Raw genomic sequence first — 26,188 nt, forward strand, 5'->3', positions numbered from 1 at the left:
GCCGCACCTTCTCCAATGCCCAGCTTTTTTTATCGCGCCTTCCAACCAACCGGTCTCTCTTCAGGGCCCTTTCTCAGCCTCCCAACCACTGCAGAGACGGGGCCGAGCTGCTGGACAAAGACGCGTTGTGATTGGACACGTGGGATAGGTGGGTCCTGTTTCCCGGGCGGCGGGCACCCGAAAACCCCGTTAGGTCGGGTCTGAGCCACACTTGCCCAAAACTGCTCCTTTTCTCTTCTCTTCACTCCATCCACTCCACGCCCCCCCGCGTGTCTGGCGTGTAAATGTTTCCACTTGGCTTTAATTCCCTGACAAGATGATACGAGAGACGAGGTTGGTTTCGTGAGCTCGCTCTGAGCACGTGGAGAAGAGCGCGGAGCACCGAGCTGAGTGTCCATTCTATCCCTGTCTGCTCAGGAAATAAGCAAATAAGCGCTACTAAAAGCTTGACTCCGACTTGGCTACTGGGAAGCTGGCCTGAGCTGCTGCGACACTGATGGATTTGCTGCGGGTTTGGTTTTACGATGGAAGCAATCAACTGTTGCAGCACAAAATATCGGCCCGTCCGTGAATTCACGACTACCGACGATGACGCTCGCCCAATGAGCAGCATATCTCGCAGGTTTTTATCCAGTCTTGGCCACCTTACATGTCACCTCAACACCCGCGGTCCTGGATCCCCGACTTCCCGATATCGACCTACGATGCGCTGCTCACCTGCAATGTAGCCTTGACCACGGATTGCTAGCCCTACGAGGCCAGGTCCATCTCTTGGTTCCTTTGCTTGAACGCGACTTCTCGGTCAGCCGTCAATTGACATTTGGATCTGTCATAGTCTCGGCTGACCGCATCACGTATCCGCGAGGCGTTGGCCCAATGCCCCGACTGCACCCAATCGCACATATCCGCGTGGTGATCGTACGGATATCGACGAGATGCCCTCATCGTTGCTCGCAATTATTCAATCTGACCTATAGTCTGGGTATGATATTGCTTAAGTCTCGATAGTCATTGGATCGCCACTTCGCGCAAGTTGTCTTGTTCTAGACCTCGCATCAATGTCAGGGGCATCAAAACTTCTCTGGCCCAGCAACATCCGGATTATCCAGAAATCATCACGTCGGATCGGGTTCTTCTTATCTGCCCGATCAACCTCAAAATACGCGGGCCTGGAGACACCAAAAGAAGTGGATTTGACACCAATCTCGCTTTGTGACATGCCAACCAGGCCATCCTTAGCAAGTCCTCCGTTGGCCCCATTATTAACGTGTGAAAATTATCTTGAAAGAAGACCCGAGTTCGTTCAAGGTCTATTGCAAAATCTAAGAATCCCCTCTCAAAGTCCACTTATTAGCCTCAAACATGTTTCGACACCATCTTGGTGTCGAGGCCGAGGCTGCGCCACAGCCACCGATCTGCAATTGACACACATCTCGACCTCCACGACCGGTTGTCCCACTGGATCCCTCGCGCAGCAAAGTGATACCCTTGTCTTGGCGCGCCCTCGTGCGTTTGGGGGCCATAATCTCGCCTCGCTCTCTGATGAAACATCCTTGGACCTCCGGCCTCTCCGTTGGTGTCTCCATTGTGCGTCTTGTCTTGTCCAGGCTTGGCTCCAACGCAACGCAACCGACACAAAGCTAAGCCTCGGATGCCTCTCATTGAGGCCTCATGGCAATTGTCTCTCCACGATACTGGCCAGCAGCTAATTCTCCGAACCCTACCCAGTCGCGTGCCATCAAGACGGGTCTTCCCCACTACCGAGCCCTGTCTCCAAGTGGCGTGGCCTCCAATGAAAGCCCCCTGCGTTAGGAAGCACATAGCCTCTAAGTTAGCTGCCGACATCACCACCTCAACTTTGTTCCAACATCAAGGCATTCATTGTGAGTGCGATGTCCTGTTATTCAGACAATACTGGATTCTTTCGATCAAGGACGTACATGCCTCTGTCTATCAAACTCGTGCTCTCAACCATCATAGAAAAAAACAAAGCCAACTTGCGAAATCAACCAACCAACCAAACCAAACTGATCAGACAATTTATCGCCATTCTCCATGCCATCCACATCCACAACTATCCACAGCCATTCTCGATCCTCCTGATCACTTCTCAAGATTGACTGAAAACAGCCTCTCATCCGCCACAGCCTGATCCCAGATCTTGGAAGTGTACTCAGCTCGAACAGGTCGGCCTCGGTTCGTACGCCATGTCATCTGGTAGTGCATCACAATCACTTCAGCCTGTCGGGCTCTGCTGATTGCGACATTAAGTCGCTGTGGTTCATTCATGAAGCCGGCCTTCGTGGTTCGGACCATGTCGAGAAACACAACATCTGCCTGGTTCCCCTGGGCTTTGTCGACAGTCATGACCTCGACTCGCTCCTGCCATTCGGCGGGCCACTGTTTGACCTCCGCCAAGTACTGGCGCATCGCGGTGCTGTAAGGTACTTGAATCATGATGGTCCCAGGCCTTGTCGAGTCTGTCAGGCTCTTGAACTCCGAGTCCGTCAACAGCTTCTTGACTTCGCCGACAACCCAGTTGTGATGAGCAGGGTTCCAGAAGCTGCTTCGGTGGGTTTCTTCTCGGCTCTGTGCCAGAGAGATGACGGCTCGATTCTCGTTCAGATTCTTCTTGCCCTCGCCCAACTTTTCGAGATATCCCTTGAGGTATTGCACAGTGGCGGGATACTTCTCGGCCTCAGTGTAACCAGACTTCATCTGACCATCATAGAAGAGAGTAGACGGAAGCTTGTGAAGGTTCCCAAATGCACGCTTGTTCACCAGCAGCTTGCTGTTGATGGCGCCCACCATATCTGCCCGGGCCATGAGGCTCACGCGCATTTGCTCAGCATGAGGGTTGAACTTTAGTCCCTTCTTCTCGGCGTCCCGTCGATCGCCGCTCTTGACAAATGGTCGGGTTTGTTTGACATCACCGGTAAGAATCCAGGCAATTGGCTCGAAGAAAGCGATTGGAATCAGTGTAGTAAGCTCTCGGGCATGAGGAGCCTCGTCGATAAACACCACGTCGGGTCGGAAGAGCTTTGAAAAGTTGCCGTACGCTGCAACAGGTGTAGTGGCAATGAAGTCTGTCTGTGCAAGAACGGCACGGTACAGCATCGAGACTTGGCTCCGAAGTGACTTCCAATCGTTGTTGCTCAACACCTCGCCGTCATCCATTCTTGCCAAAACCTTCTTCAAAGGTGTGAAGCAGTCGTGTTGATGTTTGGCATAGTATTCCCATGCCTCCTCATCCAGCGTTGGGGCTTTGTTGAGGTTTCGCTCCACGTTGGTGTGTTTGGCAAGACTGGCGATTGTCAAGAACTTCTTGGTAAAGTCTGCCTCTGCACTGGAATCACCGTCCTTATCAGACCCGGATTCGTTCAGCTTTGCGCTGTTTCGCATCTCGTATGGCCATCCGTGCATACGAACAATGCGGAGCTTCAATCCTGCAGCCTTGCAGAGGTTGAAGTAACGATCCGCCGCGTCATCGACGGTCTTGTTCAGGTCCACCACAAAGAGAATAGGGCTATGTCGCTTCTTGGATCCAGGACGGCGCTTGGATTGGATCATCGCGGAGACAACCATGTTCCACTCAGTCTTTCCAGCCCCGGGGCATCCATTGACGAAGTAGAGGCCATTGGGGATCTTGGTCAAGCCGTCAAAGGCGGCACGATGGTCTGCGTTGAACGCCTTGAAGCGCTGAACAATGAGGTCTGGAATCCGATGGCCTGGGTACAAAGGATTCTTGAGATGAGGAAATACTTCGTGAAGGTTGTAGTGAGTCCTGAATGGGGTCTTAAGATCCAGGATCATCTCAAAGGCAGCCTTCGCCTTGGCCGACAGTTGTCGCTCTTCCAGTCGTGGCTCTTCAATAAATCGTCGCATCGCGGCGAGCTCGGCCTCGTAAGTGTTGCAGAAGGTATCCCAGGTAATGGTGATGGTCTGGCGGGATGCCTCACTCAACTTGAGATTTTGAAAGTCATCAAGGGAAGACACGGACTGCATTGTGCCCATGAGGTCGAGTTCAACGTGTTCTCCATTCTTGTCTTCCCACGATCGAGGTACGTCAACCTTGAAGGCAGCACATCTGGAGACGGCTGAATCCGGGAGATCCTTGGCGTCTTCGTACGGGTTGGGGATGCGCGTCGCATTAAGATGAACTAGGGAGAACACTCCATTGGCGTTCTCAATGGTGCCATCCATGTCGACATGGAAATGATCGGCCATAGTAGGGAATATCATGTCGTCAGTCATCTTGGGGACCTTGACAAGAAACAACCAAGACTTGGTAAACGAGGTCGTGAGGCCAGGGATAGGAGCTAGAGGCCAAGCCTGGAATGGTGTGCGCTGTTGGTTGAATCGCTGCAGGACAGCCTCTTCGTTCTGCATTTCAATTATGGTTCCCTCCTCGTGTCGCCAGACATAGAGATCTGTGACGGGGAACGTATGCATAGGAGCGATGGTCTGCATATTCATGGTTAGCGACCGAGAAACCCTAGCAGAATCATGGGTATCTTTGCTTGCCTTCTCAGAGACCCGCTGGGTCACGGTAGCCACGACGGACATTGTGAAAGTAGGAGAATGATGTTGAAGACGGTAAAGGAGGTTAAAGGCGATATGAGAAGTCAAGACAGTATGCTTGCTTCTCGCTGATACCACGTCACCCCGTAGCTTAGGATGGCAGGAGGGTTGGCCGTAGCAGAGGGAGGAGGAAAAGAGACTGATGGCTAAGCAACGGCCAGAGAAGACGGACGATGGGGAGAAAGAATAAAAGAGAAGAGAAGCTGAAGTCAGATGAAGATAACGCGGGTGATGAATCTCTTGAAGTCTCGAGTGCGTTCAGCCAGCTCGACAGAGCGATGATTGATTGATGTTGGAAGCACGAGAAGCCGTAGATAAGAAATCCTGAAGCTCTGACTGATGGTGAAGGAGGGAAAGAGAGAAGAGAGGCAGGAGGGGGAGAGGAGGGGACTTTATGTTCAAACGAGGAAGGCGGTTTGCACTGCCGTTTGCCCGTAGGCTGCCACTGTCAACACTGTCAAGCCTCAACACTGCCAGAGTCATGCAAGTGAGGAAAAGTCTGAGGAGAGTTCTGAGAAATACCCTTCCATTGCCTTCGAAGCAGTGAATCACTGCTTGTTGAGAGGAGGGGGTGCACGCACACACGCCCCTGAAAGGCACTCGGTGAAGGTGAAAACGGTGTCTGGTGATGATTCACAGTCGTTGTCAGGTCAACAGCAAAGGTAAAATGGAAAAATCAATCAAATACTTTTCGTCACAGCTATCTACGGGCTTCTTGCCTTTGCTCGCAGGTTCCATCGGCATATGTACGCGTGCCAAATACCATACTCATGCTCAACCCTGCCTCCCAACAGATGGCCATCATTCTGTAGCCTAGAATGGGCCTCCCAAACACTGACATGCAGATGAGAGACCGCATCAAACATCGTGAGAAAAAGTCAAGCCAGTAGCTTTCCATCTCCGTGATCTCAATTGAGGGGAGTTGTTGGGGATTAGGTCAGGTCGATGACCGCACTCCCAGCTCGCCAATCGGTTCTAGCACCTTCGTTGCTGTCCACAGCCATCACGCTCCCTTCCATCATCTCTGGCGAATGGTGAACTTCATACTCAGAAGCGTCGGTCAGGTTGGTCGCCGAATCGGCGTCGTCATCGTCAATGAGGATGGCATCTTGGCCGTCGTCGTAGGGTAGCATGCCATCTTCCTTCAGAAGCCACTGCTCGATGTGCTTGTAGAGGACGCGGACCGTGTTGGGAGGGAAGGCGTTTCCAATCTGTCTCTTGATGGACGTCATGGTTCCAAGGAATTGATGGTTTTTGGGGAAACCTTGGAGACTCGCATACTCTCGCAGAGTCAGGTTGCGTGTGCCGTCTGGGTAGTAGAAGTCACCTCCACGGGTGGTGATGGTTCCAGCAAGGCGGTTCGGGTCGTATGGAGCTCTTCGGGGTTCGTAATATTTCACGTTGTCAAGATCATGAAGATCATCGCCTGGTCGAATACCTCGAATGGCCTTGCCGATGCTGTTGTAGGGCAACAAGCCGGCTTCTGGACCGTGAGTAGGCTGAGGGAATGGAGGAAGTCGCTCTCCTGGAGCGGCGGCAATGAGAATCAGACGCTTTCGGTCCTGTGCTGCGCCCCAAGTGCAGAGTTTGATAACTCTCCATCGCACCGAGTAGCCATGCTGCGTGAAGTCGGCGAGAAAGGAGTAAAAGTATTCGGCGTGACGGTGATGAGTGAGGCCAAAAGTTTGCTCGACGGTGATGATACGCGGTGTAACTTTCTTGAGCAACTGGTTGCAGCTGCAGAGAGCAAAAATGTTGTCGTCATCTTGGGCCGACTCGTGGGTGTGGGCAGGTGAGAAGAACTGGCATGGAGGGGAGAAGTGGAGGACATCGACACGCATGTGTTGGTTGTCGAACGAGAGAAACTCATCAAGAGACATCTTGAAGAGATGAGTATCGGGGAAGTTTGTTTCATATGTGTCCCAAACTTCTGGAGCTTTGTCGATTGCGTATTGGATTTTGAATCCGGCCATCAGAGCTCCTCGCGAGACTCCGCCAGCGCCTGAACAAGAGTCGAAAACAGTGTACTTCTGGCCCTTGGCCCGTATCTTCTTTTGCTTGATCCCATCATTGTCATCAAGGTTGATGCAGCCCTGTTGGGAGTTGAAGGTTGGTGCCCACGATCCTCCTTTGACTCTGGTGCCTCGCCATTGGTTGCTGAGGACTTCCTCAGAGATTCGATACTTTGGATCGAGAACTTCGGACTCATGAACACGAACAAAGGCTTCCTCAGTCTGTCTCTTTCGACTCCCTTGTCCGGTGAAATAGACCTCCAGCTTCTAACGGCAGGTCAAGTGGGTAGACTGCTTCTCTGGGCGGCGTCTTGCCTCTGAGTGCTCAGGGTGGAATCTGATCCGGTTGAAGCGGGGATAAATGGCGTTGGTGGTGATAAGGGGATAAGGTTTGATGACGGAGGATGGGCTGACATCGACAAACTCTTCAGATGCACTTGGATCATCTTGGTTATAGTAAAGCATCATGCAAACCTCGTGACCCTTTCTAGGGAGCTTGCCACAAGCCGAGCGAAGTCTGGTGAAAGGAATGCCGCGGATCTTGATTTCGCCGGAGGTTGTGCACCAAACCACAATCTTGACGAGGACGAATTGGACAAGGTAGTCTCCGGAATCGAATTCGTGGACTTGGAGAAATGTCCCAGGTTGGATGGTGTAGTTGGCCACCCGCACTCTTGCAAGTGCAAATTCGTCGCCATTAATAAGATGGTGGCCTGAGGTTCTCAAGTCGACTGTGAGGTCAATCACTTCCTCAGCCGTCGTTCCGAAAATCGGTGGTGACTCGTCGGTGATGGTGCAAGACGAGTCCCGCCGCTGGCGGCCACCAGACCCGGATGGCCTCTCCGTGAGGAAGCAAACCTCGTCATCTTGTTCGAGGTCAATGTAGGATGCCGGCATCCTTTCAATGAGGAGCCAAGGTGAACCCAAGGCAGAGAGAATGATAGAGTCTAGATTGTTGAGTTAACAGACTAGGCAACCGTAGATGAAAGAGGGAGGGAAACATACCTCGTGATGTTGTGTGATGTGATGTGGAGATTGAAAGGAAGAAAGGAAGAAGGAAGGTAAAAGAAGACTTCTTCCAACTGTGTGATTTGGCTTTGCGCCTGAATTCGGCGGATTTGCTACCTCATTGAGAAGTGAATGTTGAAGGGGGGCGCCAAAGGCGTTTGCAGTGACGGCTTAGAGCTGCATAGGTGTTGCGAGGGCAACGCAAAGAATAATAGGCGAGAAACGGTAAAGCAAAGGTAAACGCCAAATTTGCGGGGTAATAATATGGTAAAAATCATAATGGCGCAGAGATTGCACGCGTTTGAGAAAAAATGCCGAGCAATTGAACAAGTTTGTGATCAAAGTGTTCATCTCTGCTCCCGTTTGCGCGGGGAGAACTTAACTCTTTGTTTACACCGTGAGGTCAGACTGAACGTGGCATTTACTACCTTGCAAACAGAAGGAAGGAATCGCTCAATCTGTAAGTCGCCACTGTTTAATTGCCTGGTATTGGCTTGACATGCTTTGTTTTTTCAACATGACAGAGGTGATCATGGACCCCTGAGATCGTCGTTGCAATACTCTGATGGCTTGCTTCAGCCTTTCTCTATTGAGCCACGTTGTTTCAAGTTTAGTTTTCTGTATATACACTCCCCTCAGTACCCTGATTTAGACGTATCAATGCCTTAACCTTATCCTGGAGTGAGAGTTTGCTGACGATGAAGGGCCGAGACGCTTTTACCCAGATGCGGCCAGCTTCGAAAATAGTTCTCCGAGACTCCATAACGCTTGTTTACGCAATGGATTTTTCTAGTATCTTCCTTGTGTATTGGAGCCTGGGTGTAAGTCTTCAGCCTAGCTTTTGTTGAGTTGTTTGTGTTGGCTGCTCTTACAGTGTTCTTCCCTTTTGACTAGGGACACTATCTCTCATCGATATTTACGATTATGGAAACTCCCTTGTGAAATATACATGCCTCTGGCCCCGAAGTTCATACCGATCTTCTACTCTCTCTTGATGGTGTCGACTTTGGATCCGCTGGCATTCACAAAGTAATACTTTCGCCCCAATACGTGACGCTGAATACTCACTTCCTTTCGCCGACCAGAGCGCCGAGAAGATGCAACCACCGTCCCATCATCCTGATCCTCGGCCTCATTGACATCCGTCACCACTCCTGACACCTTCGCAGCGAAATCCCACCAATCATTCCCACTCGTGGATAACAGGCTCAAGATATTATGATTAGCTCTCGATCCGAACATGGAAACGCAGTTTCTTAGTTGATAAAGACATCTTTCTTCAGTATTCCGTCTCATGTGGCGTTTACTGTGGTGTGGTGCTGGGTTCCTACCAGGGAGTACCGCTTGGAAGTGGTTGAAGCTGACGTTCACGTGATATCCCAGTTCACAACACCCCTCTCTCCTTGCCTACTCCAACAGCCTTCAACTTCCCTTCGCACCGCTTCTCTATCAATATAATCATGAATCATGGTCTTTCCCGGCTTCTCATAGAGGACCATGTCGCTCGGCTTCGTGCCGCACAACTCTACCGACCCCCAGTGAACAAAAGACAAGCAAGGGCGCAGGCGGTCCCATTTCGCGATGACAAGCTGATGGAAGGGCCACCTGGTTATTCTGCAGCAGATTTTGATATGCCACGGCTGCGGAGATGCCCTTTTAACCTGTCCGATATTGAATGGGAATCCTCATCTCGTCTCGGTGGTGGACTTGATGGGTACGTCTAGAAGGTGTGGTTCAAAGGGGATGGACCCTTCGTTCTGAAAGCGGTGAGCGAGTCTAGTCTCTTCGTTCTCGCTAGACATACCGGCTCACTCGATTAATAGTTTTGGGACGCTGAGCCGCCTGAGTTCTACCACTACTTCGCTGTGCAGCGGGAATGTCAGAACGCCGCTCTCCTCCAAATGATGGAGATGGCAGTGAAGCAGGCTTTAACGGACTTGACTTCGATCTTCGTCAAAGCTACACCTGAAACCAAGTATGATGCACTTGACAACATTCACGCCTTTTCAACTGAAGGGCGCGACCTATGGGCATCTGCCGAAGCGTCAGGGGTTACCGCGATAACCTCGACCCCACGGTTGAGGAACTGTTACGGCTGGTTGAAGTTCAACGGCCAAACTTTCCTTAATATGCATCCGAAACTATGGGTGCCAAGTCTGGTTGTTGACAAGATCAATCGCGACTTCCCCCCCGACAAGGAGTACTTTGCCATTGTTTTCGAATTCGTCGAGGAGGGTGAAAACGATCCGGCGACGGTGGAGAAAGTCGACGAGTTCTTATGGCTTTCTGGCTTCGGACATAGTTCTTCGCTCCTCGAAAAGAATTGGAAGAGCGGAGTGCTCATCGATCTCTCGGATATTGTTCATGCTGGTGGCTTTGGATGATCTCCGAAATCTTACGGGGCAAGGCCAGCCAACCGCATTTTGAGACCATGACCAACCAGAGGCTGCCGAAGCTGAAAAGAGAGGATGCAATACTCACTAATCGTATCATTGCAGCGGTGCTGCTTGGTCGTGTTGGGTAGAATTGAACATCTTGAACTGACTTGTCCGCTCAACCAAGGGTTGAAAACTTGCGTAGTTTGATCAAGTGGAAGGTCGGTGGGATCCATAGACGTATATCTATGCTCGGTACGAGTATACCCAGACCGGCTTTCGTGGAACTCGGTACCAAGAACTTGTTGGAAGCCGTTGGGATTAGCAGTCTTACATCAACAAGCAGCCTCGCAATTCAGAAACTGGGATATGGAACTTTGTGTTAAGAGCAGATCTCAAAGTTTGGGGGGAATGGGCATTATGCTGAGACAGGCGACCCTAAAGCTCTGCTTAAGCGCTTTTTCGAGACTGTTCTCTCAAGTTAAGAGAAGTAGCTCGTCGCTAGTCCTTAAAATATGTTCCCAGTCCGGACTACTATCAGCCTCAGTCGTCCTCAACCGCAAAGCCCAGAGCTCCTCGAGGACCTCGAGAGCCCTTGAGATATTTCGAAATCGACGCTTCTGAAATGAGCACTGAATCTTCCATCGAACGGCCTCCATCTGGCCGCTGTCCGTGACTTCGCCTCCCGCGATAAATAGGGGGAACAAAAGAGAGGATTCGCCAACGTCGTCGACCGGAACTCTTGCAGCGCTCTCAAGAACGCCTGAAGCCTCTGTGTTGATTCTGTCTTGGAGGATGGCTCGTGATAGATCAACATCAGCTATGGCTTGTTGGAGAAATGAATCCTTATGTTGTAGGTGCTGTCGCATCTTTCGATATAGGTGTATGAGAGCAGCTCCACGGTAAGCAGAGGCCACAGCCTCAAGGGTGGGAGGGGTATCGTCTGGGCATTGCCAGCTTTTTAGGGCCTCCTCGATGGTCAGATATCGCTGAAAGCGCGTAGCAGCCTCAGACTCGGTCGTTTCCCAGCTTAGGTTGGTGGTTTGGGCAATAAAAGCAAGTATCGCCGAAGCAACACCTAAGTAAGTATCAACCTCGTCTGTGATGCCTTCGAGATATTTCGAGTCAAGTAAAGGCTTGGTGCCAAGGGTCACGCTCCCAATGATATCATGGTATGCGAAATTGCGCAACACCCACCGGCCTTCAGACGTCGCCTTTAGGGCGTCGGGTCCTCGTCCGGTCTGGTGTTGAGCCGATGTGATGAGATGTTTTGCACCGATCAGGTGGTTATACCAGCTCGAATGACTCCCCAAACACACCTCGGAAGTCAACAGAATAAGAGAAGCAGAGAGGGTGGGCTCGGTAAAGGTGGGTTTGTCAGCTGGGAGGCATACTACCCTTGACAAGGCATGCAGGGCATTGGATCGTGCCTCGAGTGATACGGTGGTGTAAGACGAATCCAATGAAGATAGGTGACCCGAAGCGTAAGCGATTAAAGCTTCGGCAAGCGCCGGTGACTCTATGGCCATGGGTAGAAAGTCTTGGGCTAAGTGAGCAACGAGTATCGGAATGGAGGAAGCAATGGATCTTACCAGAGAGAAACGAGTTATTATGTTTGCTAACCGTCAAAAGCTCAGAAAGAACTTTGATGTAGTGATTCATAGCATGGCGTCTCCTGAGCGACTCCGTTTGGAGTGGTAGGCAAGCCAATGGTCTCGTCAAGACCGTCGACTCGGGAACCGGCTGAGGAAGAGTCTCCTCTGCTGTCCCACTTGCTTCCGTCACAGAACTCCGAGAAGGAGGCACAATGCGACGGATCGGATCCCGAATACACTCGAGATTAAGCCTAATGCATGCCCCGCATACTGGGAACGTGTTTTCCACGCATTTCTTTCGTCTGGTTGCCAAGTTAGCGTGTGTCCAGTACTGGAGATGTTGCCGAAAATCTGCCTAGGAGAGAATGACCTGAGAAAGAAGGATAGCTTGGGGGCTATATACTGACCTGTATCTACAGGTTAAGCATCCTGTCTTGTCATGCTTAGAGCCTTTCCTCCTTTGCACTGTTTTCTCTGGCATCTTGGGTTTGGAGGAGTCGTTGCAGTTGGTTTGAGGTGTGACTGAGTGTGGAGGCAGATCCAAGACTGAACGAGGTGTGGCGACATGATGCTTTTTGGCGTCTAATTGCATCCAACTATGTTGCATTAGTCATGACACTTTGGACTCATGGATGTTCCAATAGTCAAGCTTAGACCATTTATATAACGAGCTTTCTCGATTATTGCCTATATTGCTATTCTATCTATGGGATGCTAATGACAACCTTGCCCGTATGGGTCGAGCTCCAGAGGTAGTCGTACGCCGCCCTGGTCTCCCCAAACGAGAAGACCCGGTCAATGACAGGCCGGATTGACTTGGCCTCGAAGCAAGCCAACATATCTTGAAGCTGCTCTCGAGAACCAACAACTACGCCACGAACGACACAAAGTCTGTCGAGCGCGAGGAACGCTGCATCCGGGCCTCGAAGCTCCTTGCCCGCCCCTAACGGGTCCGGGTTGGTGATATGGCCAATACAGTTGATCTGTCCATTAAACCCGATGGCATCAAACGATGCTTGAAGGGTCAAGGTTCCTCCAATCTCGATGATGTAGTCAACTCCCTTGCCATTGGTGATCTTCATGGCCTCCGCCGCCCAGTCAGGTGTCTTCCTATAATTGACCACGTGCGTTGCGCCTAGAAGCTTGGCCTTTTCCAGCTTCTCATCAGACGAAGACGTGACAATGGTTATTGCCCCTGCAGCATGGGCAATTTGCAGCGCAAAAGTCGAAACTCCACCGGTGCCTTGAAGCAGAACCGTCTGGCCGGGCCGGAGCGGCGTGAGGCCATACAAGGCGTTCCACGCAGTCAGTGCAGCGCAAGGAAGGCAAGACGCTTCTTCAAAGGAGAGATAGTCCGGGATCCTGACCACGCCAGTCTGGGGAAAGATGAAGTATTCACCCAGAAGACCCTGGATCTCGCCGCCCAGTTGAGTAAGGCCAATCTCGCGTGTCAGCCGTCCGGCAATATGATCCTGGGTGAAGTTGGCCAAGACTCGATCCCCGACCTTCCACCCAGTTACTCCCTCTCCAATCTCTTCGACAATTCCTGTAGTTTCAAGTCAGAAACGCAAGGGCAGTGTCGGGGAATCGGGGGCCAACAAACCGGCACCATCACTCCCGGGAACCACCGCATCCGGCCCAGGGAAAGGATATGTCCCAATCGCCAAGATTCCATCCCTCCAGTTTAGAGAAACAGCCTTGATTTGGACCAATATTTGGCCAAACTTGGGAGGTTCCTTGGGAACATGGCGAAGGGTCAGGCAATCGAATCCCTTTTTCTCGGGGAGCCAATATTGCTTGAAGGTTGTCGACGCCATCTTGTAGTCAAAAATTGATAGAAAAGAAGAGATTTTGTGTTGGTTGGATTGCAATAGCTGAGGATCTGAATCTATCTTGTCGAGGGTGCTCCCTTCTCTCTAGCAGCTATGGGCTCCTCTTATAGATGCGTCATATCTATCATATCTAAGCAGTTCACAAGGAAGCTTCCTAATACCGCTAATTGAACGTCTCTGGCGCTTTTGGCGTGTTGTTCCGGTATCAGTTCCTCTCTCACATTGTTCGCTCAACGTGTGTGATGCGTCTGGCGTGATGGGCGCGATGGGCGTATTCGGCGTAATTGAGTGTGGGGCAAGGCCAGGCGATGCTATCGCCATGTTTAGGGCCCGCCATTGCTGAGACTAGGTAGTGAATTGGTGAGGAGCGAAGCCAGGGGTTGGTTGGTTTCTGTTATGGAAGAGAAAATCACATCCTCGATATCATGTATAGGGTTGATTCCAACGTTGGGTCTGGTTCTAAAATGATGTACGAGGAATGAAGAGATGGCGACGAGCTTACAGTCAATCGGGACTCATTGCAAATGAAAGACCTACGGATTCAATAAACTCATCATCATTTAAAGCCACAATAACGTGAAAATAACCTAGCATCGCACGCACCGAAGAGTCTCACACACTCGTGATTCCATTTATGCTCTTTATGACCAGGCCCACAGCGCAACTCACCCGGGAGCCCAAGGAATGCCTACTGGGTGACATTTCTGTCCTCTGCCTGAGAGTCGAGAGGTACAATCATCAGTATCCCATCAGCAGCAAGAGAAAAGAGTCCGAAAAATTCATCTTGTAAATCCAATTCTTCAAGGATCTTTCGCCGCTTGACACGGCTGGGATATGGGCGGCGGTGGGGCTGGCGATCTTGGGGTCGACTCTTGCGGTCATTGATAATTGGGCTGATCTATGAGCTAGGGAAATGCCAGAGCGCAGCAATGTAGTCGATAACTTGGAAAATAATCACTTAAATCAGGATCCAGGGGCATTTTAATTACAAACAACTCTTGTCATGAACAAGGTCTTGCTCTTGGTTGCCGCCAAAGGTCTCCTGACATTGCCTAATTGGGGTTGCCAGCTTCAGAACGTCAACCACCAAAAAACGCCACTAGTCGTTGGTATTGTTTGCACCTTCACTCACCTTTCTCAGCCCGCCATGACAACACGTACACTACGGAAGCGGGCGGCCGCAAGTACCACGGACAAATCATTGTCCAAACGACAGAAGACCAAGGTTGCTGGCCCGCCCGACGACGAAGCAGAGGAGTTGCCACACAATCTGGGCCCTGTCCGTCCATTCCGAAGGAACCACCAAGAGGATGCCACGTCAACAAAGGTCGCCGATGGGATAGTCGAACACGCCAAACTTGAGAACGGTTCCCCGGAGTCCAAACCACTCGTGGAGCCAACGGTCAAGCCAGAGCCCACAGTTGGAGAAGTGGTGACTCGAAGATCATTGCGACCGAGGCGATCCGCTGCCAAGTCCTCGTATTTTGAGTCTGACGATGACCTCGACACAAAGAAGCCCACCAAGAGACCAAGCAAGCAATCAGCCGTGAAGAGGGAGGTAAAAGATGAATATGAGGATGCCGAGGCTGCACCAGAGATTCCAGCTCGAAAGCCTGTCAAAAAGACCAAGGATAATCCCTATGGACTCACACCTGGCATCACCCCCTTTCCCGAATGGACAGCTCCTTCATCAGGAGAGTGCGAAGAAGTCTATCGCAGACTTTCTTCTATTCATGGCGAAGCTAAGGCACCCGACAAGATACCGGCGCCGTCATTGGAGGTATCAGGGTGTGGAGAGGTTCCTTCAGTTCTCGATGCTCTGATCCGGACCCGCCTCAGCGCAAACACTTCCAATCGAAACTCGAGTGCCGCCTTCAGAGGGCTAGTGAGCACTTTTGGCACTGTCGATGAAGGGATTGGTAAAGGGAGCGTTGACTGGAATAAGGTCAGAACAGCTCCCTTGACAACCATTGTCGAAGCGATCAAAACAGGTGGTTTGGCGCAGGTCAAGGGAAAAGACATCAAAGCAATATTGGAGTTGGTTCATGAGGAGAATGTGAAGCGACGAGATGCTTTCATTCAGGAGAAGAAGTCAGGCAAGATATCCGGGGTTGTCAAGGCTGATGGCAAGACCCAGGGTCAAAAGGACCTAGAGATCTTGAAGACGGAACAGGATATCCTCTCACTGGATCACATTCACGGAATGCACCCCGATGAAGCGATGCAGACATTGACCAAGTTTCCCGGTATCGGCGTCAAGACAGCATCCTGTGTCATCCTGTTCTGTCTCCAGCAGCCCAGCTTTGCCGTCGACACACACGTCCACCGGCTTACCGGGTGGCTGAAGTGGATGCCGCCCAAAGCCACGCGGGACCAGACGTTTAGCCATCTGGAAGTGCGAATACCGAATCATCTCAAGTACGGGCTGCATAAGCTCTTTGTTCAGCATGGGCGAAGCTGCATACGGTGCAGAGCTAACACGAGTGAGGGGAGTGAGGAGTGGAACAATGAAGAGTGCCCTCTGGAAGGGCTCGTCGAGAGAGCGGGGAAGAGACAACACGCAGCGGCAAAGAAGAAACAGATCAAGGATGAGGATAGCGACTAATGCTCGATATAGGCCTGTATACATGTACGATAGATGCGAAAATTAATTGTTGGATCCTGTGCTGAATGAGTGAAAGTGGTTGTGAATAACGCCAAGTCTAAGCCACAGGGAAGCCAAATGCAAACGAGCGTTGCGAGTCAGCATGAAGAAGATTAATGGAAATGTTTGTAAGACTGTCCTCGAAAATGTTAAGGAATTAGCCTACTACGTAGCAAGACATGAGTATTGATTCAAGATAATGAGATCGGGTGGTTGTTGGAGGGATGGAGATTCACTTGCACTTGGCCGAACATCAACCGCTCCCCAGCGACGGCTGCCCCACCCATTTCATTAAAACCCCTGCAAGAACGCGGCTACCAGGCGCGTCAGAGCCAAGGCAAGGCCTTCTGGAGCTTCAACCTAACTACATTTATTTTCAAAGCCTGTTCTCGGAGCACCTCCATTGCAGGCTGACTGCCTGCTGCAGAACAAAGACTTTTGGTAGAGCCTCATTGTGTTCATGTTTTATCTATTTGCGGATCTAACCCCGCTAGACTCGTTCCTTCCTTCCAACTGCCGCTGTTGCTGCTGTGCTGCGGCCTGGATGATCTTCAGTCCTCAGGGCGAAAAGTGACCCAGCAACCACCAACGTCCTAATAATAAATTCCACCTTCAACATCATCAATCAACCTTCCTACCTACAACATCCTCTCGCCTTCGATCGTTACCTCGGCTTCGCCCCCTTTCTTTCCTTCATCAACCCGATCCGCGCCTCTCCGCCCGCATCGAGACGTCGCCGCCTACCGCACCTCCCGAGATCCTCCATGATCCAACTTTGTTGTCGATATCAGTCGGATACCCCACTTTGGCCGCGAAATCGAGAGATGCGTTTACCCAGACACGTCGCACAATATGGACATACATGAGGAGCTCAGTCAGTGGTACGAGAAGATCCAAAAGTTCCCCAAGGAGTGCCATCTGCTTTGCCCCCGAATCAGCGACGATGACTACGAGAACTACAAACTCCTCGACGATCCCGACTCGACCATATCACAAGATGAGAAGAAGAGTCGCATTGAGGAGGGGAACGAGCGTCTCAAGGTCACATACTGGAACTGCTTGATCTTTGCCTTTGACAAGCAGAGCCAGGGGAAATGGGGAGACGAACTTGCCGACAGACTCAATCACATCCTCAAGTATTGCCCCGAATGCGTCTTCAACTGGCACATGAAGCGCAAGGATGTTCTCCAGCAATTCCAGGAGTAAGTTTACCTCTGCGCCAAGGCATGGCAGATTTCCTTGTTAACAATTTCAGACGATGGAACGAAGAAGTTGTCGCCGAGATTAGGGAGATGCTTGAGAACATAGACATCGCTCGCATCGATAAAAACCTCGTATGGGCCAAAGAGTTTATCGAGAGGATCGTGAATACCACCGGTGCTGCATTCAAGAAGTCGCAGCTTGGAGAGCACTTGACCGAGGTTCACATCTCCGTCTATGAAGCTCTGTGCTGCATGCCGTACATGGCACAGCCAGACCGACGGGCGACATTTCAATTTGTCTTTCAGCGCTTGCAAGGCAAGAGTGGCCTCAAGCTCGGAACGAAGGACCCTTTACCAGGAATGACCTACTTCATTTTTGACCAAAGAAACCAAGACCGCCGCAAATGGGCAACACAGAACTTTCAGAACCTTGACAGCAACGCCATGTCCTTGGAGCAGTTCGACTGGGCTGTCAGCGGAGGACTCAGTTGGGCCATTGACGATATCAGCCGAAAGGACGCCCAGGCGCCAGAAGCGTGGCCCGAGATTGAGCAATTCTGGCAAGGGTTCAACGAAATTCTCAGAACACTTACTGCCGATGTCATACTTCAACGTCTCCGAAGCCTTGAGCTAAAACCAGGAAGTTTCAACATCTACGACCTGCTCTTCAGCCACATTCAATCCTGCCCTGCAGAGGGCGTCCTGGTCATAACCATTATCGTCTTGACCGGCTTTCTCAAGAAGGCGCCGACAGCCTTCTGGGACGTAATTGGTGACGCAAGACCCAATGTGATTGCAGATCTGCTCTTCGCGAGCCCAGTCTACAAGAACTTGCTTCGTCAGTCTCTGGAAGATTGCTGGACTGGATTCGACACAAATTCCTCTCTTGTGCCGTTTCCCACCTCCTGGGTTGACCCATGGCTGCAATCGCTTAATCGAGATCGAAGGTATGATGCATGTGAGGTCTTGATGCATACTCTCTTTGAGTCGCTGGCCAAGGATCAGTCAATTGGAGAGCCGGGCAGGGCCGCTTGCATACGCGCTGGTTTTGACGCCTTGCAATTCACTATGACGACTTTCCTCGACCAGGACACCAAGATCGGTGCTGGAACCACGCACCTCTACGCCAGTGCTGCATTCAATCTGGTAATGAAGTACAAGGATCTTATCTTGAGAAATCTGCGTGCTCCTGGCCCAGACCGGGAGGGCTGGCAGACTTTCCAAGTGGCCAACGCGGCCAAGAAGGTCATGTCAACTGCCATGAAGCTGGACATGAAGATCTTTGCAGAGGAGTACATTGCCTGCCTTGAAGGCAAGCAACTTCAATCCGCAGTCACAAGAGACTCCAAGGTTTTCTGGCAAGGCGTCGTCGAAATGTTTGATCTGTCATCCGAGCAAATCGATCTAGCAAGAGACATTGTGCTCTCCCTCGAACCCTTGATTGGTGTCGAACAAGTGAGAGCGCTAAAGAGCGATACCAACTTGGGCGAGTCAAGCAAACAGTTCAATAAGGCTCTTACCGGAACCGTGGAGGTTCTTGGGAACCTCCTTGGACGAGTTTCTGAACTCGACGCCACGGATCTCAACACGCTGTTCAACGACCGTCATGCTTTCCAGGGCACCATCGGCCTCTCCACTCACGGAGAGTCGGATCTTGCCGAGGCAGCTTCTGAACTGCTGAAAAGCTGGACTGGGGAGCTGTCCCGAAGCAGTGCCTTCGAGCAGATGTCGCAGCTGCATCCTGATCAAACCCTTTCGTCTATAGTGTGGGCATTGGAGCGGATCCTAAAGCCCCCGAATCCTTGGGGTCCTATCAGACCTATTCTCAACATGAGTCGAGATATCCTCCGTGGTTTGACAGACCCTATTTCTGGTGTCCTCCGAGTCAAGACTCTTGAGCCAATGTCGGCCGCAAAGGTTCTACGTTGGTGGAGCGAGCAATGGCGGTTCGTGTCGACTGCCTGCAGGAACATCGAAGGCTGGTCTCGATACATTCAGAACGCCACCATGACAGAGTTTTGCAGAGAAATCATGGAGCTTGCTGAAGCTCTTGTCGCAGAAGACGGTCTCATCACTTCCGCCATTTCCAAAGCTCTAGGCAAGAGTGAGCAGGATACCATGTCCCAGATCCTTGTGCCAGCAAAACAGCACTTTGGCGGCATGGAAAACATGATCCGACTTAAAGATAGGTGGCTCGTCGACGTCACAGTCCGAGTCCTGTGCAAAATTCTCACCCGTCTTCGAGAGAACGGCCATGAGATCAACCCGGCCTCCCGTAAGCTCATCACTGATGCCTGTCTGCCGACCAGCGTACCTGGCAAATATGTTAGAACCACAAACATGACAGATCAACAGCGGGCCGAGCTTTTGCAGGCTCTGGGGCAGACTGATGAAGAGGTTCAGATTTACCAACTGGGCATAGTGGAACAGTCGGCACAGAAAACCAAGGACAAGGTCAAGAAACAGAGCAGGCTTGATGCTTGGTCGAAGTCGGGTACTTCGTCCACAGGAACAATTACCACACCGTCCTCCAGATCAAACCGGGACGATGTGCTTGAGCTTAGTAGCTCTATCGACAGTCCTATTCTTAAGCAGCTTGAGGCACAACAAGCCAAGGCAAAGGCAAAGGCCATGCTCAAGGTCAAGCCCAAGCCCAAGGGACCTGATCTCAAGGCTATCTCTGCACTGAAGGAAAGCAGACAGAGAGCTAAGGCCGAAAAGATGAAGCGTGATGCAGAGGCTATCGCGCGAGCCAAGGCCCTTCGAGGGGAGATTGTCCCCGGCGAGGGTTCTGGTCTACTTGGCCTTGGTCTTAGCGGCAAGGATCATGGAAGAAGCGACATCATGGTTAATAGCTCGGATGAGGAGTCAGAGGAAGAGGATGAGTCTGATGCTGACAACGAGCTTGCGGCTCTCAGCACTGGAGGCCAGAAGACTCTTGATGAGGCCGAGAAGCGCCGTCTGCAGGCACTCCGTGACAAACTCCGTAAGCCCGTCAAGAAGGTAAGACAGCAAAGATCTGTTAAGGAGATGAGAGCGCGGTTGATTCCTCCCATGGATCGACTGCACAACACCATCCTGGCCTGGGACATCTTCCATACAGGCAATGACCCACCCAACGGTCCCAAAGCATCTGAGGTTGCGACCAAGTACTCCAACCCCAGGTCATACCAGGATACATTCTTCCCGTTGCTGGCATCCGAAGCCTGGCGCTCCTTTGTCACTTCCAAGGACGAGATAACGGCTCAACCCTTTGGCATGAAGATTGCTAGTCGTGCAAGTGTCGATAGCTATCTGGAGGCAACATTCACCATGCCCGTCGTCCAGAACAAGGATCGGGGCGTATCGGAAGGCGACATTCTACTCGTATCTGAGGCAGAGAATCCCCTGACCGAACAGACCGCTCGACATTGTCTAGCCAGGGTTCATCGCATCACATACAAGAAGGAGATGATCGAGGTCACTTACCGGGTGGCCTCTCGAAACAACCCCATGACACAGGTCCTGACCCCCAACGTTAGTGTGTATGGCGTCAAGATCACAAACATGACCACTATTGAGCGAGAGTACGCTGCGTTGGAGAGTTTGCAGTACTATGACCTGATGGACGAGATCCTGAACGCCGAACCATCTCCTATTCTTCGCTATGGCGAGGAAAAGGTGTCCTCCTGCATGGACAACTTCTCTCTCAACCGTGGACAAGCTATGGCTGTTCTCGGTGCACATGACAATGACGGTTTTACACTGATCCAGGGGTGAGTTCTTGTGATTTCTAAAGAAGTTGATAACACTAACATTGTCAGTCCTCCTGGAACTGGAAAGACCAAAACCATCGTGGCCATGGTGGGCACCCTTCTCTCAGAGCAGCTCAGCCAAATGAACAACACGGGCGTTCCCGTGGGCGTGCCCCTACGACCAAACGGAGCACCTGCCGCCAACAACCAAGCTCGTTCTAAGAAGCTTCTTGTGTGCGCCCCCAGTAACGCCGCCGTGGACGAGTTGGTACTGCGATTGAAATCTGGCGTCAAGACTATCTCGGGCAAGACTCGCAACATCAATGTCATTCGACTTGGCAGAAGTGATGCCATCAATGCTGCTGTGAAAGACGTTACCCTCGATGAACTCGTCAAGGCCCGCTTGGAAGGTGACGGCACCAAGGACAAGGCCAAGGCTGACCGCGACAAGCTTCATGAAGATGCTGGCAAGATCAAGGAAGAACTCTCGCTCCTACGACCTCGCCTCGAGGCATCAAGAGACGGGGATGATCGAGGCCTCTACAATAGGCTCTCTCGAGAATTCGAGGACCTCAAACGGCGCCAGATGTCGATTGGCAAGCAGATTGATGCGGACAAGAGTAGTGGCAACTCGGTTGCTCGAGAGATGGAGTTGCGCCGACGCCAGGTCCAGCAGGAGATCCTCAACTCTGCCCAGGTCCTCTGCGCTACTCTGAGTGGAAGTGGTCACGAGATGTTCCGAAACCTCGATGTTGAGTTCGAGACGGTCATTATCGACGAAGCTGCCCAGTGTGTGGAGCTGAGTGCTCTAATCCCCCTCAAATATGGATGCTGCAAGTGTATCCTCGTCGGAGATCCCAAGCAGCTTCCACCTACAGTCCTTTCACAGTCAGCAGCCAAGTTCGGATACGACCAGAGTCTGTTCGTTCGAATGCAACAGAACCACCCCAAGTCTGTGCATCTGCTTGACATGCAGTACCGTATGCATCCCGAGATCAGCATGTTTCCTAGTCGCGAGTTCTACGAAGGACAACTTGCGGATGGCCAGAACATGCATGAGCTTCGACAGCAGCCATGGCACAAGAGCGCGCTGCTTGGCCCTTACCGCTTCTTTGATGTCCAGGGTGTTCAAGAACGAGGTCATAGAGGCCAGTCCCTGGTCAACACCAAGGAGTTGGATGTTGCTATGCAGCTGTACGACCGATTCAGCAAAGAGTATCAACAGTGTGACTTGACTGGCAAGATTGGTATCATCACTCCCTACAAGGCACAACTCTATGAGCTTCGCAACCGGTTCCGGTCACGGTACGGTGAGGCGATTACAAACATCATCGAGTTCAACACGACCGATGCTTTCCAAGGTCGAGAGTGCGAGATTATTATCTTCTCGTGTGTCCGAGCCAGCTCAACAGGAGGTATCGGTTTCATGACTGACATTCGACGTATGAACGTCGGTCTTACACGTGCCAAGTCGTCACTTTGGATTCTCGGTGACTCCCGAGCACTTGTCCAAGGCGAGTTCTGGCGGAAGCTTATTGAGGATGCCCAGGCACGAGATCGATACACCAAGGGCGATATCTTGAACATGTTCCGGAGACCTCTCGAGAAGGCCAAGCCAGGCGCTTACTTACCTCCGCCTCCCCAAACCGGGGCCGGTTCTTCCGTGCCACAGAAGGCTCAGGATAGCGACCTTGTCATGCGTGATGCCCCCTCGAGAACGTCCTCACTTCCTTCATCACGCTCAAACTCGCCAATCGTGACAGCAGCACAGCAACCTCCCCCGGCGCCACGCATTCCAGGCCTCGGCGGAATTGAAAGAACTGAAGTTATCCCACGCTCTGGTGGGCCTCCAGTCATACACACATCATCGGCGGGTAAGCCTCCAGGAGAAGCAAAGAAACGGTCGCACGATGGACCAGAGCCCCATCAACCCGTGGCAAAGAGAGTATGTCAACCAAAACCTCCAAAAGTGATCAGCACACCCGATCAATCTAACACCCGCACAGATAGCGAGCGACAAAGCACGAGGCGGAGGGCTCCTGGGCAAGTTTGGTCAAAGACCACATCGACCACCCAAGCCTCCAACAGACCCCTCGGCCATGTCAGTCATGGGCTTGACGCCTCCAGAACGGCCGCCTCCAATGGCGCCAACTGGTCCTTCGATACCAACGGGGCCGAGGATTCCGACGACGACATCGAGTGGATCGACGTCCTACCAGGGACAGAACGACAGTAAAAAGGTATGTCAGCTGCTTTGATTGACTAAGTACTTCGCTGACCGTTTGCAGCAGCCGATTCGGCCGCCTCTGCCGCAACCTGGGCCCCGAAAGAAGGGGAAGCCAAGCCTCTTTGTTCCCAAGAGACGGTAAAGGGTTAGATAGATGGTCCAAATTTTGTACTATATGCATACGGGATACTTGGCATGCTGCATTCAAAGGCGTTGAGGGCATATGGAGCATTTTAGGAGAGGCATAACTGCAGAAGACAATGCGAGATGGGTGATTCACCGTTGGAGCTACGCAGGAACACCGAGAGGTTGGATCTCGGATATGGGTGGAGGGATGACTTGCAGTTTTTAACAAAAGAAAATTGGCGGCGCGAGCATACTTGCGTGCGAGCCATGAGAGTCATGCAAGGGGGAGCTAGGATGCTCATCTCAGGCAATTGTTAATGGGGGCGTGGCGGGACATATCTCGACCAGTCTCGAGGCCCAAGGTGAGACTTGAGCAACAGTCGACTTGCTCTTTACGGCCGGGTCTGGCTAGACTCAAGCAGAACAATGCTTGACCGTTATTTCCATCTGTTCAACATTGGATGCACGTTCAGACTCGGGAGCGTGATGTTTGGTGTGTGTCACGTGACATCACTGTGCTCACGGGTCCGACTTGGGTGGTCACCAACCTGGCAATTCGACATGCCAGAGGGTATCCTTAGCGAATGCTCAATAAGATATCTTCATTTTACTGTGAAATGGTAATTTTAGAAGAAGAAAAACATCCAAGCTTGAGTAGAGGCTCAACAAAGCGGGCTCTAACCATTCTCTAATCCTTAGACCAAAGGCATAAGGCGTGAATATGCACCGGGTTGGTGTTTCAAAACACTCTTCCCAAAAACATCATCACGGACCGGAGAATTGTCAAGTCGTCCAAACTCTATTCCGCAAATTGAAACACGAACGCGCCGGCGAATGAGGCGATTTTGTTTGCCCATGGGCAGACTTTCTCGCTAAAAGGAAGGATCCGGTAGTTGGGGTGCGAGGTAGGGTCCTGGTCCATCCAGGGCGCGATGTAATGAAAGCGAGCAGGGGTCTTCTATCACAGGTCCGGTACAGGGACAAGGGGGTCTTTCAATATCGGCATCAACCTGGCAACAACCCGTCGTTCACCGGGCGCAGGCGGGGAGAGGAAGAGCGAGTCTCGCAGCATATGCCGGCAAGCAAAGCAGGCTCTGACGATCACAACTGTTTACGACATGCGTTGAAGAGTCCAGCTCAGATGCCAAGACGCAACATGGCAGGCCTGAAAAGAAAGAGAGTTGATCACCCAACATCACAAGCCGAACAATCGAGAGCCCTGGCTGGCAAAACCTGGCTTTGGTCAGGGCACTAACGGTGCTCTGCAGGGCAGATCAGCGGTGGCGCTCGGAAGGGCCTCTGACCGTGGAGCATTTGCGCCTGGGGGACCTTGCGCCGGGGTGTGGGCTGAGGAGCACAGCTGGAGATTGGACCGAGCTTGATGTGCCTGACGCGTGCGGCGTTCCTGAAAAGAGCCTCGGGCGAGCTGAAAGGAGGAGAGTTGGTTGTGCTTTGGTTGGGGTGAGAAGCACTCGTTGGTGGGATAGGTGAGAGAATGTCATCCCGTCCAACCATCAGGGAGGTTGGGGGAACACAGAGCACAAATACGGCACACAATGTGACGACAGACAACAAAGCTGCTGCGAGCACTGACGATGGGATGGGTGGTCCTGGATCTCGACGGGGACTGAGCTCCAACCAAGGCGCGACCCTCTCGTCCTCTCGTCTACGATCCGGGATCCCTGTCCACTTCCACTTCCGGGGACCCTCTCGGACCCTCAATGCGCTGGACGCGGCTTTGCTTTTTATTGTTCCTTCGTTTCTTTTTCTCGCAGGGAGGTTGGACTGCGAGGACTTGATGTGCGTGGGCGGATATGCTGCCACTGCCACAGCTGCAGGTAGAGAGGAGGGGAGCAAGAGGAAAAAGAAAGCGAGCTAGCCACGGGGCTGGAAATGAGATCTCCAGTATCAAATCTGAGAGTTGAATGAGAGAGACACGACTGAACGATGGGGTACCCGCCGCGCGGCGTCGATCTTTTGTGGTCACCAGGTTACAGCGACAACCCGATGGGTTGGATACGTGCTGTCGTCAGAGTCGCAATTACGGCTGCGGCACCATGACTGTGGCTAGCTCAGGGCCATTTCCCAGCATTTCTACCGACCTCCGTCAACGGGCCCTTCCCCCCCTTCCGAGCCAAAGGGGACAACGCCGTCCAACTGGTAGCGGCACTTGGCCCCCCTCCCTTTCTCGATCAAGGGTGGCGCTCCTAGGACATGGATGGGGCGGCCAAGCTTGGTGACGGCATGGCACTGAGACCTCACTGACTTAAAAGAGAGCCCTGGCTGGGGCTTGCGCAAAAAAAGAGGCTGCTTGGGAGGGAGAGAGAAAGAGAGAGCTCGATCATGAGGCGCCGCCCCCAGGGTCTGTGTCCTTGCAAACCTGATTTCTTCCCTCAACACCAAACTTTCGACACATCACCAACTTACATCCCATCCCACTTGACCTGATCTCGTCTCTCACAAAGCTCTAACCCCCGTGGCTGACTTTGATCGTTAGAGAGCTGTTGTACTTTGATACTACTTGCTGCCTCCTGCAACCAGCCGTGTCTCTCTCTTGTCATCCAGTTCCTCCCTCCTGGCCCTTGACGGCCTTCACCCACCGGAGGGAGGAGGACAAAGCATAACACTGCATGCAAAGAGAAAAGCCCCGAGGGGACGGACGGTGACACTGGACGCACAAAGAGGCAAGAAAGAACCGGTGACGAGGTTCACGGGTTTCCGCATACTGACTGAGACAGGGCTTCTTTCTCCTCTCTTTCTCATGGATGCAAGTGCACCATAGTTGCGCAAAGGAACTGGGAACAAGTCTTTTTGGGCGAGGCACATAGCTCTTTGGCCGCTGGGCGTGTGTC

At 52.0% G+C, this 26,188-nt stretch overlaps 6 protein-coding genes across 6 annotated transcripts; 3 read left to right on the forward strand and 3 right to left on the reverse strand.

Moving 5' to 3' along the window:
* Window positions 1–2,103: 2,103 nt before the first annotated feature.
* Window positions 2,104–4,566, reverse strand: LRP88_04920 (P-loop containing nucleoside triphosphate hydrolase protein; the record flags this gene model as incomplete). The annotated part of the gene is made up of 1 exon (XM_083241486.1): window positions 2,104–4,566. The coding sequence occupies one exon, from the start codon at window positions 4,564–4,566 to the stop codon at window positions 2,104–2,106; it is 2,463 nt and encodes an 820-aa protein (XP_083102634.1).
* A 947-nt stretch (window positions 4,567–5,513) lies between these two features.
* LRP88_04921 (S-adenosyl-L-methionine-dependent methyltransferase) lies at window positions 5,514–7,490 on the reverse strand (the record flags this gene model as incomplete). The annotated part of the gene is made up of 2 exons (XM_083241487.1): window positions 5,514–6,805; window positions 6,866–7,490. 2 exons carry the CDS (start codon window positions 7,488–7,490, stop codon window positions 5,514–5,516), a joined length of 1,917 nt encoding a protein of 638 aa, XP_083102635.1.
* Window positions 7,491–9,502: 2,012 nt separating this feature from the next.
* Window positions 9,503–9,985, forward strand: LRP88_04922 (uncharacterized protein; the record flags this gene model as incomplete). The annotated part of the gene is made up of 1 exon (XM_083241488.1): window positions 9,503–9,985. The coding sequence occupies one exon, from the start codon at window positions 9,503–9,505 to the stop codon at window positions 9,983–9,985; it is 483 nt and encodes a 160-aa protein (XP_083102636.1).
* Window positions 9,986–12,275: 2,290 nt separating this feature from the next.
* Window positions 12,276–13,388, reverse strand: LRP88_04923 (zinc-dependent alcohol dehydrogenase family protein; the record flags this gene model as incomplete). The annotated part of the gene is made up of 2 exons (XM_083241489.1): window positions 12,276–13,117; window positions 13,175–13,388. The coding sequence occupies 2 exons, from the start codon at window positions 13,386–13,388 to the stop codon at window positions 12,276–12,278; spliced, it is 1,056 nt and encodes a 351-aa protein (XP_083102637.1).
* A 1,162-nt stretch (window positions 13,389–14,550) lies between these two features.
* Window positions 14,551–16,008, forward strand: LRP88_04924 (DNA glycosylase; the record flags this gene model as incomplete). The annotated part of the gene is made up of 1 exon (XM_083241490.1): window positions 14,551–16,008. The coding sequence occupies one exon, from the start codon at window positions 14,551–14,553 to the stop codon at window positions 16,006–16,008; it is 1,458 nt and encodes a 485-aa protein (XP_083102638.1).
* Window positions 16,009–16,899: 891 nt separating this feature from the next.
* LRP88_04925 (SEN1 N terminal-domain-containing protein) lies at window positions 16,900–23,352 on the forward strand (the record flags this gene model as incomplete). Its single annotated transcript, XM_083241491.1, has 5 exons — window positions 16,900–17,249; window positions 17,303–21,004; window positions 21,053–22,928; window positions 22,990–23,223; window positions 23,275–23,352. 5 exons carry the CDS (start codon window positions 16,900–16,902, stop codon window positions 23,350–23,352), a joined length of 6,240 nt encoding a protein of 2,079 aa, XP_083102639.1.
* Window positions 23,353–26,188: the final 2,836 nt, after the last annotated feature.

This window comes from Fusarium phalaenopsidis (genome assembly GCF_050370095.1).
Source record: "Fusarium phalaenopsidis strain FUZ10S chromosome Unknown contig_32292, whole genome shotgun sequence".
NCBI classification, from domain to species: domain Eukaryota; kingdom Fungi; phylum Ascomycota; class Sordariomycetes; order Hypocreales; family Nectriaceae; genus Fusarium; species Fusarium phalaenopsidis.